Here is an 18,886-nt window from a genome sequence, read left to right as displayed (position 1 = left end):
GCGAGGCTGATGTTTGCCGAGACGTCGGACAAGTCCCGGAACGTGCACTGCTCTGATCCTGACGCGATGGCAAGAATTAATTTTTTTTTTCCTCCAATAAAGCGGGATGATTAAATGGAAAAATACGATTCCAATAGATTTTAAAATCCTGCATGACCGAAGAGAATGCCACCTGTCTGACACGATCGACTAAAACATGCCAATTCATATTTATTAGGAATTCCCTCCTCCCTACTCTCAGCTTCATTTTCCTTTTACAATTTACCCCGCGACGTAACGTGTCGATATTTTATATGCTCATAATTTTAGGAAAATGTCAAGCAACATTTTTCTTGCCGTGACTTACTCGTTAGGAAATCTAAGCCACGGATTAATTTCGTTGGCAAAGTACCTAATGAGATTAATATTCCCAGGGTTGCATCTGGTTCTAAGCCCTGTCTCTTGCACGGTCCTGGGGCTTCGCGTGGAAACTGCGGATTTTGCAACAGCCGCATTAGCGCACTTTTTGCTCGTTACTTAGGTTGGCAAGGTTTTGATTCGTTGCAGCAACTCGAACCAGTCTGACCCGGTGCAGGGGATCCTCGAGTGTTCCAAGTTTTCCTCGTCATTAATCGAATCGACACGGCAGTCCTGTAAGAAGTGCAGTGCCGTGCTCCTGAAGTTTCGGGGCCGCCCCTTAAACGAGTTTTCCCCGGGCGTGTTCATCTCTATTTTTCTTTCCACTTTTAGTCCGATTTTTATCTTAGAGCTTTCACGTATTACGGGACAACGTGCAATTTATTAAATGGCATAGCAAGAGGACATGGTCTGGGCTTGACGTTTGGAATTAATTATTGGCATGCGGCGATGTCATCGGTTCCATGAACATGAGATCGCACCGATTTATTATCATTTCGGTTAATTATCTAATGGTGGACCTTTCGCATATTGCCGATGCACGATCTACCGCAAATGTTTCCAACTCGTACCGAGGCTCCCATCGAGCATACCGAGGGTTTTGTTACGCCACATTGCATACAGAATCTATGGAGTTGCCAAACTTCGAAAGGCTTGCGGTTAGACCATGGCTGCACGGATAATCCCTACACGACATGCACCCGCCGATGTTACAACGTGCCTATATTCTGTAATTAATAAATATTTATTCCGACCTCTTGACGACCCCAATTGTTCAATTCTCTTTCCTCTCATTTCCCACCCCTCCGTGCGCAGAAAATTGCGCCGATCATTCACCCCCTCGAAAGAGCGATACTTTTCCTCCTCCCTTCTTTTTCCTTTTTTTTTCTTTCTTTCTCTTAACTCCTTTGCAACTTTCTTTCATTACTCAGAGGCTCCGCTATCGCGCTTTCGGCTTTCTCCTCCGATTCGGCCGTAGATACGCCGGTGGCGTTAATTCTTCAATGAAATAATCGCCCGTCCGGATATCCAAGTTCGATTTTCGAAATTCTTCGGAAACTTCTTGATTTACTTCCCCACTCGATAGAGCGGTGACGATTTTACGGCCAGCGGGATTTACGGGGAGGAGTTTTGGATTTTTCTCACCCCTTGACAAGTAAAAGGCTTTCTCCGTAAGGCAAATACTGGATTCAATTCCATGAAAATCTACTTTTTGGGTGTTACCCACATTTGTGGAGTTTCACAGGGAATTTTTCCCTTCTTCGAGGCTCCCTCTAGCATGTTAAGTCCGCGGTCGGCGCGAAAAGTTAGCCGGAGTCTGAGAAATCTCTTGAACGGCAAAGAGCCCATTCTTTGGCAGCATTCTTTGCCCACGGAATTGCATCTGTCGAGAGGTCGGGATTTTCTCGGATACCTTTACGCGTTGCACTCTCGGTAGCATGCTTTTGAGGTCCCACAGGGTATCTGCTTTGATGTCTTTGCAGTGTCCGGATATTGCACTTCATCGTTGACGGCCGATACCGCCATTGAAACGCGATCAGCGTTAACTCGTCCATAAAGCGAGGATCCGAATTTACAAAAGGACTGTAAAATCAGATGGACAAAGGGGAGAGAAACGGTAATTACCAAGGTCCCTCTGAAGATTTGATCAAATAAACGAATATATTTTCATTTATTAAATATATACATATTTCCACTTATAACATAGATATCCAGAATTTAACGTCGTTCTAGCGATCGGTATCAGGCCAACTCGCCATTAATAAATTTTTCCAGAAATTCCTCCACAATGTAGACGTTATATATACATCACATTACGTCTCGGCCACACGTAACTGCATGCAGAAATTATATATTCCGCTCCACAGTCAGCGAGCCGCTGGCAATGGAAATTCATCAATCGGAATTTCGTGAAAGGACTCTCGGCGTCGTAACGAGTTTTCGTTGTAGTAGTTGTCGACCATTTGCCGGTTCATTTATGCTAACGAGTGCGCCTTCGGGAGGTTCCTACAACCGGGGCGATAAAATCAAAGCGAAGTTACATCGAGACCTTCTTCGTGATTGTAGCCCCGAAGGGCCGAGTCGTGTGAAGAATTTTTCGTCCACCTTAATTGGAGGACAAAAGGATAAGAGGAAGGACTATTAAATATCCTCGTGTATTACACCGACGATGCGTTAAAATTTGTTAATTAATTATTTCCAGAGGTTGCTGGTAGGACGAGCCACCGATGCCGCAGTGGACATGAGTTGGTCGTCCAAATGGTCGTCATTGTGGGTTCTGATTCTCGTCCTCCTCAAATGTGGTAAGCGTTCGTTTTTTCACCCTCTTCGTAATATATACGAGAGGTTCATACATACATTTAGAGAAGCCAGTGGCGTCCGGAAGGTGAGAAACGGCTCTTCCTCCGAGCGCTGCGTGGCCGCGACAATCGTGCCGGTCCTAATTTGCAATTTATATCTCTTTCCGACGCATGACGTTAAATACGCGAGGGGAGTTAAAGCGAGCTCGTATTTAATTTTCCACGAGCTAACCTCCTCCTCGTATTTAACTTTGCACCCCAGGAAGGGCTCTTATCCGCGAGCGGTGCTTTTGCGCCGAACTATAAACTCATCGAGGGGGCAGGAATTGCTCCTGACAAAATAAGATGCCGATGCAGAGGTGCGGGTGGAAAAATTGAAAAAAAAATTAAAAAATGCCTGCGAGCAATTTATTACTTCTGGCTAAAATTTCTGGAATTCTTATCCGACTGGCTGGGCTGTTACGCCGGGGAGTTATCATTTATTAATCGATATATGACCGATATGACAGGTTCACGTATCCATCTTTTGGGTAATGTCAGTCCGCACTATTAATCACCGCAGTAATTATCCGCCACTCTGCATATCGCGGCAGTTTGATCCTTTGTGATTTATTAAACCGCTGGTGAATTGTACCGTGCATAGCTTGCGATGATAACTGAAAGATGTATCGCAAACAGATTGCATTTGGGGAATCGGAGGAACGTATAATTATGGTTACCAGAGATAAGTCAATTTTTGCAAAAATTGTGCTCTTATTTTCTGATATTGTCTCGTAGTGGAAGGGCGGGTACATAGGTGGTGTTTTTTTCTTTCTTTCGTATTTTGTGTCCTCGCGACTTCTCCCTTGCATCTTTCAAGCACTGTCTTGCTAAAACATATATTCCCGGTATGAAGGAACTACTGCACCTGGGGCGGTAATACGAATCGTAAAGAATGTGCACTTTTCTAAGGGAAAATCGATGCAAACGGTATTCCTCCAAGAATATCGAACATTCTGCCTCGCACGGATTCGAAAACATCATATAAAGTGAGCTCGAAACTCGAGAAATATTTAAACGAAATTACTAAACGAATATACAAAACTACCGAATTTGAAATAAAATTCCAGAGCCCCCTAAATGTGGTATTATTTTGTAAATCGAGATAAAATATAATTAATCCCTCTCTCCGTTGCATCTCCCATAAAACCAACAACAAACACCATTTTGCGCTTATTCATATTCCAAGACCCATTGTTCTTCGCTACGGCGCATTAATTAAACTTCAGGCAACGTGTCGAATTAGTTAAACCGTATAAAAAATGATTGACCCAGGGAAACTGAGACATAATTAAACTGATTAAATAATTAACACGCGGGCCGACATGCCCATACGAGTATTCGTTACTTTGGAACAATTAAATCTAGATATTCCCGTAATGGAAATTTCACAAATGTTAACTAATTGGATCCGTTTCGATTGAATTTCCGAAAGGAGCCACCGCGGCTTGATTACGAATTAATTAAAGATAATCAACGAGTGGATGATACGATGCACGCAAACGTCGGGTGTGTCTAACTCGACGCAATTCACTCGAAATTCTGCACTTAAGCGGTACACGAGTCTCGAGTACGACCGGGGCACTCCAGCCAATGAGACTTGACTTCTCAACTTTTCCTTCTGGCCTTTCACAATGGCCCGTAAAGTGTATAATTAATACGGAGCACGTACCCCCTTATTTCGCCCTCGCATCCCTCCTCGCGCGAAAGTCCTTCTCCTGAAAGTTCTCCGTAAAAGTGGTGTGAACGCGAGCAACAAAGGAAACAAAGGCGGGGCCGTTAATGGCCGCGGTAACCACTGAGACATTCAGAAAATCCACCAGACGGCAAGAAACCAGCTGGTGAAATTCCCAACCTGAGAGCCCTGCGACCTGGGAGTCTTAAATGCATTACCGCACGCCCATTAATCGTCATTCACCCTGCACCAACGAGAGAGGCCATTCTCGTCTCACCTGAGTATCTTCTGACAACGAAATCTCAGATACGAAATTAAGGCTGCTAATCACGAATAAACGGTGAAATAGAAAAATCACCCCTCTAGGTGAAACATTCCGGCTGGAAAATACTGCCCAGGCTGGTATATGATATTAATAAAAATTGTAAACGATGGGTTCAGTCGGGGGAAAAAGTCGCATCTTCATGGTGGGTGATCCTTAGACGACGGGGAATCGAGTTAGAGATCTACAAAGGCAGGCAGCACTTTGACATTAATTTTGTTAGCCTCGAGTGCGGAGATTCCGCGCGTCCGCGGAGGTAAGTAGAGTGACAGTAAGATCATTATCGGCTCAATTATCGTACGTACTCGCGTGCCCGCGCGACTGCATCGGCAGGAATCGATCGGCGCTTTAAACGAGATTAGTTCTGCAGAAACCGCCCATCCCGTGTCGATGATACGTCCCCTCTGCGGAGGAATTTTTGCATTACGGCCAGTAATTGCTCTGTCATTTTTATCGCCTCCCCGGTGCCCGATGTCATTAACGTCGCTAGCCGTCAATACGGAATCGAATTATTACCGAATCCTCCGAAGGGCCGATTCGAGCCCACGTGACTCGGGAAAAAGTGCCACTCCGAATGGAACGAGCGTGCGAGTGGCGTTTAAGTAATTGCCGAACGGCCGAGAGCATCTCGTCTTTTTATATCGGCGAGCGATAAAGGGAACGAGAGCTTCGAGTATGACGCCTCGTGACAACTACCGGCCAACTCCGGAGATACCCTAACTCCTGGATTCAATGGACGCCGGAAGTTGGCCGAGTTCCCTCCCAAGAGTCCTACCAAATTCGCCTAATCGAGTTCCCAGGATGCGAACTCCGTGTATCGGTCCGATTTGCATCCCTCGGCCGGAGTCGCGAAGTTTAATCGACGAGAGGCGTTACCTCAATTTTTGGGAATTTAGGTAAAAACAACGTGGTATCGCCATTTATAGCGAAGTCTTGGTACTCCTGGCCAGATTAATTATGAGGTGTCTAGAGGGAAAAGAATTCTCAAAATCGAGTTCCTAGATGGGAATTCCCCGTATATCTTTATGTTCGCATTTTTATGATTTACGAGAGGGGTTACCTCAATTTTTTGGAATTTAGGTGAAAAACTAAACAACGTGGTGTCATCATTTATAGCGAAGTCCTGGAACGCCTCCTGGCCAGATTAGTTGTGGGTCGTAAAGAGGGAACTCTCCCGCTCGATCATTCTTCGGATGATTAAGGATATCCATCCGCGATGGAACCTCCACCTTCGAAGGCACCTGCCGGAAATAAGGATAGCCTCTCGTTGGTGAGCAATCTTCCTGGCTGTCTCGGAGAACGCAGCCTTCGAAGGAGAGCTCGACGGAGAGGCGAGCGAGGAGGGAGAGAATAAATCCATTGTATTGGTCGGCGTAAAAAGACACCATTTGGAGGGTCCTCGTTTAAGCATCGTTCCGATACTATGCTCGGGCTTTAGATAAGGCTTGAAGCACGGTGCCGCGAAGTACGAGGGATGATACGCGAGGGGATATCGACCTTCCTTTGTACGGTGCATCGAGGATTTCGGTCGGACCAGGAAAAGAGACCACTTCCAGGCGGAAGTGCTATCCAAGAGTCCCCATAAAAAAAACATCTCACCTGAGCTCCGCGCCAAGTACTCGGCCACCGGGCAAGTGAATCAGATAGTCTAGCTTACGCGGTAAAATTTCCCAAAAATCAGAGAACCCCAGTCCAGGTCGCCTCGTGTAAATCGTAGATAAATGCCGATGAATAGAATTATTCTATAGGAATATATCTCATCCCTCGTTTTTTCTTCTCCAGGACCAGGTCCGAATCCGACCAGGATTTCCTGAACGTAATCGCCTCGGTGTCCTGCGAAGGACGATATCGCGAGGCACAACTTCCGCTCGCAAATGTCTTTAGAGATGATCTCCCGGAATTCGCTAATGACTCCGACGAGCTTTCGGACGTCCCATCGTCGAGGCATTAATTCGGGGAACGGTGCGTCGGTAAATTGAAATATCGATACGAAAGAGGGGAATAACTTCGCGGGGCGTAAAAAATGGCACACTTCCAGGACGTGCGTCAGCGCTCGTTCCATTCGCTCGTTTCCCTTTGTCAATTAATCTCCGGGCTCAGGGATCGGGAGCAGAAACTCGTCTTTTCTTTTTATCGAGAAATCCTAATATTTCCGAGGAAGTCCAGGTATCATTTCCTCTCTCCATTTTCCACGGGGAAATAGTCGGCATCAGTTTTTTTCCCACCATTTATCCCCCACGATTTTCCGAATTTTCCCGGCTTTAATCGCATTGCCGCTCGCGGAGACGCGATATCGCCCGGGATAATTCGCACTCTCGAATACCGGGAGAGATAATCTCCTGGAATCCGCTAATAACATCAGCGAGCTGTCGGGTAGCGTCATAAGCCCTATCATCGGCAGCGAACACTCGCCCGATAGTGCGTCGGCAAATTGAAATATCGATTTAACTCGAAGGATTCCCGCGGCACGAGCTCGATATCAAAATATTTCGAGGCAGGACCTGCTGCTTTGAACAGTCCTCGTCGGTCTGGAAAATAAATAGGAAGCTGACGTTTAAATATCCAGCTCTGTATGTCTTCCGAAATTACAATAAAATTCAATGAAGTTACCTCGTCTTCGAGATATTTTTTTCTAAGGGTGTTAATAATTACGTGTTATTATTGCTTGTTGAATATGCGAGTCCTGCGACACTTTTTCCATTTCCCTACGCCAGAGAGTATAAATCAGAGCGTTCAATCGGACTGACAACGAGTCCACTGAATTTAAACCCCTGTACGCACTTGTACGCATAATTCACATATGCGAGCAAGAACTTAGTGCTCGCGGTTTATATTAAATCGCGGTATGCATCAAAGCTTCGATACGGTACGGTAGACATAATCGATGCAGCAGACTACGCTGACCTATTAGTATTTGCGCTAGACTTAATAAATATTCCCCATGAATTTGACGTGCTTACAGCTTTCCCGATACTCCGATCGAATACAAAGCTCCACTTTACCAGCGAGGAGCGAAGTTCGATTGCGAGCGATATGCTTTTCCGATTGTGTCGGGAATTCGCGCCGGTCCATTATTTCATGATAAAATGTAGACCTTCGTCAGACGGTCTTGAAATTAATTCTAAAAATTCCTTTACGAAGTACCGTCAACTGTAATTTATGAAGGTCGCGTACTTCGCGGGGTACGTTGGTAATATTCCACCTGGAGGGGCCAATTAATAGGATTTACGCATTTCTGCGATAATTGGCGATAACGATCGGCCCTAACCGTGGACTGTAAGTTCGTGCCAATTAACGAGAGCAGTCCGCAGAGGTTTTACAACGACTCGTGCCACCTGTAACGGAATTGCCGTCGTTACCTCTTACACCGCGAATATGTCCGTAAATGGAAAAAAGGAGAGCAGAAGGGTGTAAACTTTAGTACGGCGTTTCGGGGAATTATTGGAGCCTCTGGCCGATGTTATAAATGTTTCGGCGGTAAAAGTTCGCGGTAGGGACGGGAACCGAAAAGTGTAGTGGACCTTGGCCACCTCGGATCCCGAAATGCTGACCATCGTGGTTGCCGTGAAATATCGTCGGGGGATTCCGAATACCCCTAGGTGATCGTATACTGTACTCTCGTCGACTCTCGAGGTGGAGGCTGCAACTGCGTAGAAACGCCGGGATCCGAAAACGACCGAATTTTCCCATTTCTCGATAAAAGTCCAAACGGAAAAGTTCCCCGTTGAAGAGGAAAAAATGTTCCCCCATCTAGGGGAAATAATTGGGATACAAATCGGGAATTAAAGGACCCATTTCTTCCATTGTCTGAATTTTTTGACGTATACGTATTCATGTTTCTGATTTTTCTAGACATTTTTTAAAAAGAGCTCAAACTTCCCTGAGCTTTTCCTCGTGTTCGGGGGCTTGTTACCACGCCTATGGACCTTCGGGTGAAATATCGCAAGGACAGGACCTTTCCCTCTTCTCCCGGATCCTTCGTTTACCCGAACTGCAGGAAAACGTGTCGGACCTCGTTGGGCTCCCTCGAAACTTCCCTGGAAATCATATACCTCGGAAAGTGGTCGGTTGGCGGAAAATTCCACCAGCGACAAAGACCGGATTATCGTGAAACTGAATGAGCCCTCGGATCGAATACCGAAGAAATGGCCGGGATATATTTAGCAATAATTCCGAGCCTCCAAATAAGAGAGCTCCTTTCATCCCCCATAACGCGACGCTTAGCGTGGTTTGGGCATCGGGGACATCAGAGATTATTAATTCGATAAAACATTAAATTGCGAATATTGTCGCGATGCATTCAGGGGTTAAACGAGGAAACACCGCGTTTACCGTAAAACCCCCCCGAAAGCTTAACTTCGTTTTAATAAGGCAATCCCAAAGGAGAAGGGGTTGTATCGCGCGTTGCATACAAAATCAGCACCGGAAAAGAGTCATGCTACCGCAGTAGCGGAAAAATGCCCTTTCATTTGCGTATGCAAAGTTGCCGATGAAAAATCTCCCCGGCAGTTGCCATTCCATTCAAATTGCACTTACAAAGCTTTTTCGCGTTTCCTCCGAACGACTAAGTGGAAACCATAATTCCCCCTCGGCCGAAGAACATCGAAGCATCAATGAAGTCTCGGTCGAATGTGATTCCTTATCGCGTAAAAAAATTAAATACTTACAGAGACACCCAAGGCAAGTTAATAAATCGAAGCTTGAATTCACTGACAAATAATCCCGATGGATGTCGATCAAATCGTTCTATTGATTTTCGATTAAAATTTACTTCCATTGAATTGATCAATGCAAATACTGGGTTACATGGCTAGATGAGTAACCGAACATCAAGAATTCTCCCAGGGCAATTTCCCGCAATTTCAGGTGTCTAATATATTCAGGCCCTCGTAGGTGAGTGCGTTCGTTTGAGGAGGAATCGTTCACTTAAGGGGCTCACCTTCTTCAACTCCTCGTTCAATTCCACTCGTGGGCGATACTTCAGGGAAGTTGCAGAGCACCTCGACAAAGAGGATCCGAAGAGCCTGCGGGAGTCAGCGAACGCGTAAACTCCCGATCTCTGGAGTGATTTAGGGCGCAAAGATTTCTCATCTTCCGCTGGCGAAGTGCAGCTGCAGTTGCTGCTTCCTCCCCCAGTAAAGAACCCTCCCCAGCAGGAGGGAGGGTCGCGTATTCGCCAGGAATACCTCCAAGAACCCTCGGTTTATTTTATAACTTCCCGCGCAAACGGATCGGCGTCTATCTGGCCGGAATTCCGTTTTCGGCGAAAAATCGGTCAATGGACCAATATCGGCCATTTTCCTGGGCCAAGAGGGCGCGCCGAATAAAAAAGGTCCCGATGGACCTTTCGTTTTTCCCTCGATTCCGGGGAATCGAATTTAATAGAAATCCCCGGTAACCGGATTTGCGACTCGAAAATCAAGTTCCCGAGGACCGAGGCGCGATTTCCTGCGGACGTTGTTACCCACGTGAGTGAGATATTCCGGGATCGCCATTCGCGGGCTCCAGGAAGTTTGGGGTTTATTTTACAACCCTTTAACCAAACGTCCTGGTTCCCTGGCCGACGTTAAGGACCACTCGGCGAACTCGGGACAATGGACCGGGCAATTCGGCAAGAACTTTTTAATTATCCCCGCTCATCTGCTCGCGTATATATGCGTCTCTCGGTGCTATCTAAACGCGCACTCACCAGCATCGCCGACCTCTTTCGCTATCTTAATTAGCACTGTTCGCGATGTGACCAAGTTTCGCGGTTATTCATGTCGCGAGGTGGAAAACTTCCTCGGGAAGTTTTGCCCCGGCCTAAACTTTCCGCGGCTAATAGAAATCGGTATCCCACGAGGTGTGAATTCGCAAACTGAAGTGCACTAATCGCCTTGACGAAGCTCCTCAATTATCGGCACATACTCTGTATCGCCGTCCTCCTCGCAAAGCACAAACGATACGCGTGGGTAAAGAAATTCAAGATTCATATAATTGATGCGGCAAATGTTTTTTATTTAATTTCCATGCCGCAATGAAGTAGTTCATAACCCACCAAAGCGATGCAGCCTGGTGCAGGTGCATCGGATTCGGTTGAATCGGCCTTTAATTGCTCCCGCAGAGATTGTCTCCAGGTGAGATAGCTGACTGTTGTTCCACTCCCTGTAATTTAGCCACCACTGATGGGGTTGACTAATTAAACGCAAATCTGGGATAATTAACCCGTCGGAAATTAACTCCCTGTGACATCTAGGAGATTCCTGCATATTCAGGAGACGTACCCCATCCAAGGTGTCGAAAAAACCTCCATGCAGGGAATCCTTGGACGAACGTTTATGTAAAGTAAAACTCCTTATTTTTTTATCGCTACGAGCGCAAAAAGAGATCATTAGCCCAAAGTACCTACTCCGTTCCGATGCTCCGTATCTTAAGTGGAAAAAATCCTGCTTTACCATCCTGGTCCGGCGTAACCTTATCACCTCGGACGTCGGCCTTAAATATGATAAAGTGGCGCAAATTCTTAGCATGGCCCATTCGTCTTGCCGGAGAATTCTCTTCTCTTTCTGGAGGCCCCAGCATCCGCTCCCAGGGTGTTATTCAAGATCCGCTGTTTAACCGGAGTTTAAGCTGGTCCGCATTAACCGCAAGGGTTGCTAACTACACATCGGGCCCGCCATGTTGTCTTCCTTGAATTCCCGGCGAGTTGATCGCCAACCCTGGAAGACTCTGGACCAAACAGCTGGGGGTAAAGGTAAACTTTCTTCTCGCAACTTAATGGGATTCTCATCTACCGGATTACGCGGCCGGCCGATATTTCATTCGAATTATTGCGAGCACCTGACGCTCCGAAGTTTTACTTCGCAGGGAGATGGACTCCCTGGATAGCCAAAGGAGAGACGTTTAATTGCGCACAACTTAACGCTGCACCGGACATGACTCTTAACTCTTCTCCGAGAGAACGATACCCTTTAATCGTCGCCAATTGGAAAATTACTTAACGATTAATTACAAAGTGCCGTCCCCTGTTAGGGAAAAATACCTTCACATTTTAAGTGCGATCGAAACGGTTCGGGCATTTTTTTTTAATTTTTTAATATCCCTGAGAAGCGAAATTTAATTGTAATTTTTTTGTAACGTGGGTAATTAAGTGCGTGAGAGGCAGTAGTGTTCTGACCCGATTGTTATGGAAAAGAATTTGGGTGGGATAATGTCAATGGATATGTCGAGGGAAGGAGAGACTTCAATTGAACACGACCTCATCCTCGTTCCGGTGCCATCGGCTATTTCTCGGCCAACTCTCCCCTGCAGAGACCCGAATAGACGCCCTTTAATTGCACCTCTTAACCGGAAACTACTTACAAAGTTACGCGGACGTTAGGTGGGGAAGACATCGTTCAACTTCGGTTAAATATCTCCGTATTCCGAATCAGTGCGTGCAAGCCAATTAACCAAGTTTAACGGGTCTTTCCTGGATAACAACCGCCATCTAGAAACAGGATCGATGCATAATTCCTGTTCTCCCGCGTTTTCTTTTCCACGAGGAGAGGGAAAAGGGACGTTTAATTTCCGCGTGACCTTATAGTCCTAATTACTGGTCGGCGTCGGTAAATCCTGAGGAACTCTCGTCAGGGAGTCCCAATTACACGGCCTTTAATCAACCCTTTTGCGTGGGGACTATCTGCACATTCTTTATGTTTAAATTGTACGCTTCAATCATTCTTTCCCATTTGCGAGTTTATCCTACGGAATTTTTGCACTTTCTTAATGGTAACATCCATTGTCCGCGACACGGCAGGGATTAATTCGTATTTTGAGAAACTCTGGGGAAAAGGTTTAATCTTTTAAACCCTCACGCTCCAGCGCCGTGGACTGACCCTGGGACTCTTTCATCAAATAGTCTAATTACTCGGCTTTTAATCACGGGTCTTAAGTCCAAACTATGAGACAGTCTCTCGGAAGTTGAGTACCAGGTATTTTGGTTCGTGTTCAACATCTACGTACTCTCTGTGCGCGCTGATTTACGGTTTATTAGGTTTTAGAAGCTGTTCGCCGAGTACGGTCATTTCTTCTTTTTGCTCGGCTAAATGCACCATTTATTATCCTCCGCCTATCTCGGCGATAAGATTCAAATTAGACTGCGAAAGTTTTATTTGAAATAGCGAGGCGGACTTTATGGTCGGGCAAAAGAGAGACGCTTAATGGCGCCCGACCTCATAATTCAAAGTCGCCCGCAATTTCTGAACAATTCTCGTCAGGGTGGTCTGAGTACACGGTTTTTTCTTTTTTTTTTCTTTAATAAATTGTGGACTTCGTACAGCAAGTAACTAACAATATCTTCGCCGTTGTGTCTACTTTTTTATTCATTATTTATGCGCTCCCTTAACGTCTGCACAGTAGTCGCCCTCGATTTACCAAGCGCGCTTGCATACTTTATCTGGTACTGAAAGTTTAATCATTTTTATTATACTGGAACGGAAACGTGATTTCATTCCTTTACATGCCCTCGCAGAGATATTCAAATTAGTACGAGGCGGGGACCGAAGATTGTCACCTGCAAAATGTCGTAACCGTAGAGTACTCGAGTATGTACTCCCCGATGTGTGGTGCACGTGTGAAGAATAAAGCTGCACTTGGCGACATCGCGATGGAAATTTAAATCAGGGTTAAAACTGGGCTCGAAATGGAGGGTCAGAGGCCACGTTGGAGGAGAATCAAAGGACTCTCGCAAGTGACGACTTTTATGCAGAAATGCCCCGCTTGAGGCGCACCGAGACATTTTTTTTTGTGGAATTAAATGCGAAGTCGAGTGGCCATCCTGAAAAAAAAAAAGAAATAATTTATCACACGGTAGGGCCTTTCTCACCGAAATTCAAAAGTTACGCATTTCTTTTGCATGCAATTAGAGTTGGAAATTTCACAGGAGTGTGTATATTACCGAAATTGTTTTACAACAAACCAGGTCGAGTTTCTCTCGAGCTAAGACGTATGATCAAGTTTGCAGGTACGCCTGCATATTGCAAAACAAGTCGCGTAAGCTGCCAGACGATGTGCCGGAAAATACGTTTACACGCTGCCTTGGTATGTCGTTCCGCGGAGTATGCAATAATGCACTGCACCTCGTAAAAGCATGTGCGGAAAACGCACCATAGTCGATGCTGACGCATGCTCGAACTTTTCCTCTCGGCTAGAAAACTTCGTTTCACCCTTAAAAATGCCTTACCCGGTGCAGGGAAACATTGCTCGATTTACCAATTTTCTCTGATAAGCGAGATCGAAACCACTCACCTGTACTTCTTCTAACATTTATTAAAACGGGAAACGATTATTATTAACACGAAGATGTTCTGCCTTGTCCGTGCTGGGATGCGCCGAGGTTCTTGACATGCGCCCCAGGAAATTGAGTCTCGGGAAAAGTGACTAATATATTCCGGAAATCCCCCTATCATTTATCCGCGCTACTATCAGAGCAAGCGCAACACCGAAACACGCGGCTCTACGTGTCTCTGATTACTCGCGGTGCATCCTACGGCTTCGTAGCGACTTCATTAGACGTGGCATGGCTTCAGGATCCCCCTGACTACGGTAAATCAGTGGAGACCCTTCCTACCGAACTTCGGATTATTTCATCGGGTCGCAGAAGAAACACCGAAAGTTCGCAGTTCGCCCGGATTAGGGGATCCCGAATCAGAGACCGGAAAGGCAACGTCGACTGTACCCCTAAATACTGGCCAAACCCTCGATTTCCTCCGTTCCGCGGAAGCAAAAAAAAAATGAAATACTTCCTAATAAAATTCTAGGGAATTTTTCTTTACTTTATGGGAATAATGTTTAATGTTCTATGTTACTAATCGTGCTCGTGGAAATCTCTGGCGGGGTGAATTTTCATCAATTTGTCCGGTGGATCCGAATCGCAGGGCTCGGGATCAAAATCGCTCGCATGTCCTCGTTATCCGTAGACATGTCTCCCGATTCGATTTGCTCGTCAGGATAAATTCAGAGGCACCTAGGAACGAGCCGAACCGCCGGTGGGAATTCGCGTATTACCGCAGAGACTTATCCCCCTCTGACAAATTAATCGGCCGGTGTTACCGAGTCGTTAATGGAGTTTCCGCGACGTAACTATGCAAACCGAGGGAAGTATGCACGCGTACGAGGGAGGCTGGTACACCTGAAGTTTGGCAGGGCCAAACGTGATTTCCGAAAACTTCGGAACTGGCCGCGACCAAGAGAACCATTGTCGAATTATCGGCTCGATTTAATGACCAGAGGTACCCCCGTTGGCACGCAGTGCGCGAAACTTGGCGCTAATGGCTAATTAAATCAATCAGTAACTACTTGTAACCAGCGATAACTATTACTCAAGCCGATGATAGTCACTGATAGCTTCTAGTCCCAAAATTCTTAAAACCTTGAAACATATCGTCGAATTGCACCATTTTTCTTCCCGAAATGATCCCTGCAAATTCTCCGATGATTCGGGTGGATGTTTCGTGACAAAATAAATTTCGTCGTGTTTGATTCTTGTTTTTTATCCATCGAAGGACAAAATTGAAATTTACAGCGTTGACGGGACATCCAATTTCCCGGCGTCTTTATTTTCGCCGAAGTCGCACACCGGAGCAGCCTTCATCACGGGGCGAATTTCATCCCAACGCGGATACAAGATGAAGCGAGGAGCGCCTCGTCCTTCCGTATATACGTATTTCCTCGAAACTCGAAAATAAAACGGTTTTAGGTCCTCCCGTTTTCCCGGCTCATCCCATCTCTCGCCTGAGTACGTACGAAACACTGGGAAGGTGTTTCGTCGCCCTTCCGCGAGACTGTCACAAAGCCGACGTCGTTGCAGGAGCTCTTCCCGTAATGCCGCCCACTACGCCGTCAATTAACCATTTCCAGTGCAATTGCTTCACTCCATTCAGCCGGAAAACAATTTTCCCTGCGAGGGCAAATTGACTTCGGAAGAGGTCCTTTCAGGGCGCCCTTTTAGAAAAAAATAGCTCCTTCAAAACGGGGCCCATCTTTGACGGATACCTATCGACCGCCATCTTTCGTCATTTTCTCCCCTCCACCTGTTGCACTTAAAATGATACATTTATAATTAAGCATCGGAATGAAAAATCGGTGTCTCCGTCGAGAATAAAATAACTCGCAGTTGGGGTTCCACGCAGATAAAGAAACTTTACTTTGTTCGATGCACGGTAGATGGTCGGCAAATATTTTTGCAGCTCCTTTGGGCTTCCATATGAGACAGCTATGGGAGGTCTCGGGAGTGGCGGTGGGTCTATGTGGGGTGATCACCCCTCGCTTCGGAAACGTACGCGTTTTATGCGTTTCCGTCCTACGGCCAGGTTCGCTTTTCTAACCAGAAGTCGATACCTCCACGTCGCGTGACGTTACTACCCGGTAATGCCACCTCGGGGAATACGGAGGGTCTCCATCTTACTTCTTGTAATTTGCACCTCCCTCGTCCGGCCGTAAGGGCTAGTCCAACTTGCGGAGTTAGGGTGGACCCTGGGAAAATGAAAGTCCCATCTTATTATGTCCTTGGACCGTCCATTTCGCCCCGGAAATGGCTTCAATCTTCATCCCGAAAATTCGGGCCTTCCTGCAGCGGAAGTCTTGCACCGAGGGAGGCGAAACGTTCCTCCAGGGAGTAATTATGGTTTTGTTCCTGGCAGATAATCTCGTAACCCGATGTACCACCCTCAGGTCCGTCGAAACGGGGCCAATTACAATCGGAATAGAAAACGATGAAACGATGGAAAGCCCCGAGTGCGGATGGAAAATATTACAGGCGACCAGGAAATATCTGCAAACGCGGTACGTTTCGCAGTGCACAACGTTTTACAGACCCTGATCGAATTTTTGTAGCATCCGTAAACTCGGTGCCAGTAAACTTCCTCGAAGCGTGCACTTTCAACGAGGTACATGCAGCAAGTGACTGCAACCTTATACACAGTCGCGTTGCACCTGCAACCTATCCCGTTGCAGTTTATGAAAACTCCCAACTCGAGGAATTCTTTTCTCCCCTAATAACATCTGGGAGGAAATGTGTACCCTTTCGAGCCTTATCAACGACTCGGATAATATTAATATCCTCCGGAAAATATTAATAATAATTTCCAACCACCTCGAGGAGGGTACATACCCCGTATGTTCCTCTACGTGGGATCTTAGAACACCTTTGAATAAATAATGCTGCCGTATGCGTAAATACCCAAATCATGGCATTTGGGCAATAAAGTACATCACGCGTGGTGTCCCAGCTGGGTTACTCATTAAACGGTCATATTTTCCGACGGGTCCGAATTTCTGCATGGCATTTCCATGCGAATCAGCCCACGGCGGATGCATCATCGGTGCATGTCCGGCGCCATATAGGGCACTAACCGATTATTAACATTTGCTCGATGTCATGCTCTGTAAACGGTTATTGTTCTCCAGTCCGTTGTCGCCGTAAACAGGGCAGCACCGCCATGACAGATAACGGCAGCCCAGCATCCGACCACTAATACGGAACGTCCTTAGACGCGTTTATGCCGCAATCTGGCCGCCGTCAAATCCAGGCGAGCACGTTGATCAGATCCTTCGAACGCAGGCAGATTTCTTGCGCATGCACCCTTCCGAGGATGTTATTACTTGCTACCTGTAAACATAACATACAGACCCGTCGTGAGTACCTGACCAGTCGGTCCAGAGGAATTATTTTCCCGGAATTTCTTCATTTAAAGGTTTTTCCATGGGAGAGGAATTTTTTAATTCCCCGCCACGTACGATTCAGTTTCGCGTCCTTTTCATGGGAAAGCCCTCGCATACGTTTCCTCCTCTCCAACTGCGTCCGATAGCTCGTTCGCTCACATATCGCGGCCAGGACGGATCGTCCCATGCGTCAGCGGGAATTATAACCTAGCTGCAAAGTGCAACGCTGCAGGTGTACAGGGCCCGCGATAACGCGTCCAATCTACGGGCCAGGAATTTCCCAATTTATTTCGACCGCCCCGAAAACGGAGCTTTCGCCATCCGGACGCTTCAGGAGCCGGATCAGGGTTTCTAATTACTCGCGTTTAATCCTCGAGGTGTAATTTACGCGGCCGCACTTGCACTTTCGAAGGCTACGTTTTTTCGAAATTTCGCGCCGAGGGTGGTGCTTTTGCGATGGTCGATGTATAGCTTTCTTGCCGAAGGAAAAGAATCGTCGGTGGCGAATCATGCCAATGCGGATGTCAATGGCGCCAACCGCGGGCGCGGAATGGATTGATCCGTCCTCCGGCTGCCTCGCTCTCGATTGCTCCTCGTGGATATATTTTCACGAGTCGTTTCCCTCGTATTCCTCGGCGTCCCTTTCGAGCTAGAGTTCGCAGGAAGGAAAACACCCTCGGATTGGCTCCGCCATGTTTCTGCAACCCCCGGTGAAGGAGGGTCGCGATCTCGCCGATAATCTCGACGAAGAGGAGGATTAATCTCCGAGTGCTCCGAAGCACTTCCGACCTTAGGCTTCCTCTTCGAGATCCCTGACAAAGTTTCGAAAATACAATACTTGGGAATTTGTGCCGTCGATCGGTTTCGGTGAGGGATTTTCGTGCCGCTGGAATTTTTGTTTCAATTAAATTTATTCGGTTTCAGGAGCATCCGGGGCTATGATGGCGATCCAGGACCCCGTTTACCCGAGGCTGATCGTCGCCGCGTCACACACGGCACTTTCTGGCGACCTGGCTGTCATGATTCTCGCAATGTCGACTACCGACAGATCGACGACAGTTCCGACGAGCACGGAAGACGCCGATATTGTCATGGAAGGAGATGGCGAAGGAGATGCGTCAGAAAAGTTCGGAGCCGCGTCACCTGATCCTCTGGTCATCAGGTCAGCTGATGAGTTTTCAGTAACATAATCTAGCTTATTAAAATTACTCTTCGCGTTACGATTACTGATATCGTCGTAGCGGATAAGAAAATACAGATCCCCGCTCCGGAAGAAATATGGAAGAAACCTAAACATAAATTTGTCTGCGCAAGATGTGGCTCTTCGGATCTACGAGGGCTCTTGGCGGGCCAAAGCTTCAAAGATTTACATCTCCGCAGACGTATTCCGCATCTCGGTGGATTTCTTAAAGTTCCGCATTACTCTTCGTCTCTGGACCAGCAACTGCCAGTCACTCAAAGCCACCGAGGAGC

The 18,886-nt window shown here is 46.7% G+C and overlaps 1 protein-coding gene across 1 annotated transcript in view; it reads left to right on the top strand.

The window, feature by feature from the left end:
* Positions 1 to 2,638: 2,638 nt before the first annotated feature.
* LOC105699614 overlaps positions 2,639 to 18,886 on the top strand; it is a 33,538-nt gene continuing 17,290 nt past the window's right edge. The window contains 2 exon segments of the mRNA XM_023434407.1: positions 2,639 to 2,699; positions 18,338 to 18,575. Of these exon segments, the coding sequence (XP_023290175.1) occupies positions 2,639 to 2,699; positions 18,338 to 18,575 (299 nt within the window).

Source organism: Orussus abietinus, unplaced genomic scaffold (genome assembly GCF_000612105.2).
Source record: "Orussus abietinus isolate OABI.00-Male unplaced genomic scaffold, Oabi_2.0 scaffold10, whole genome shotgun sequence".
NCBI classification, from domain to species: domain Eukaryota; kingdom Metazoa; phylum Arthropoda; class Insecta; order Hymenoptera; family Orussidae; genus Orussus; species Orussus abietinus.
Note: the sequence above shows the minus strand (reverse complement) of the source record. Positions and strands in the feature narration are given on the sequence as shown.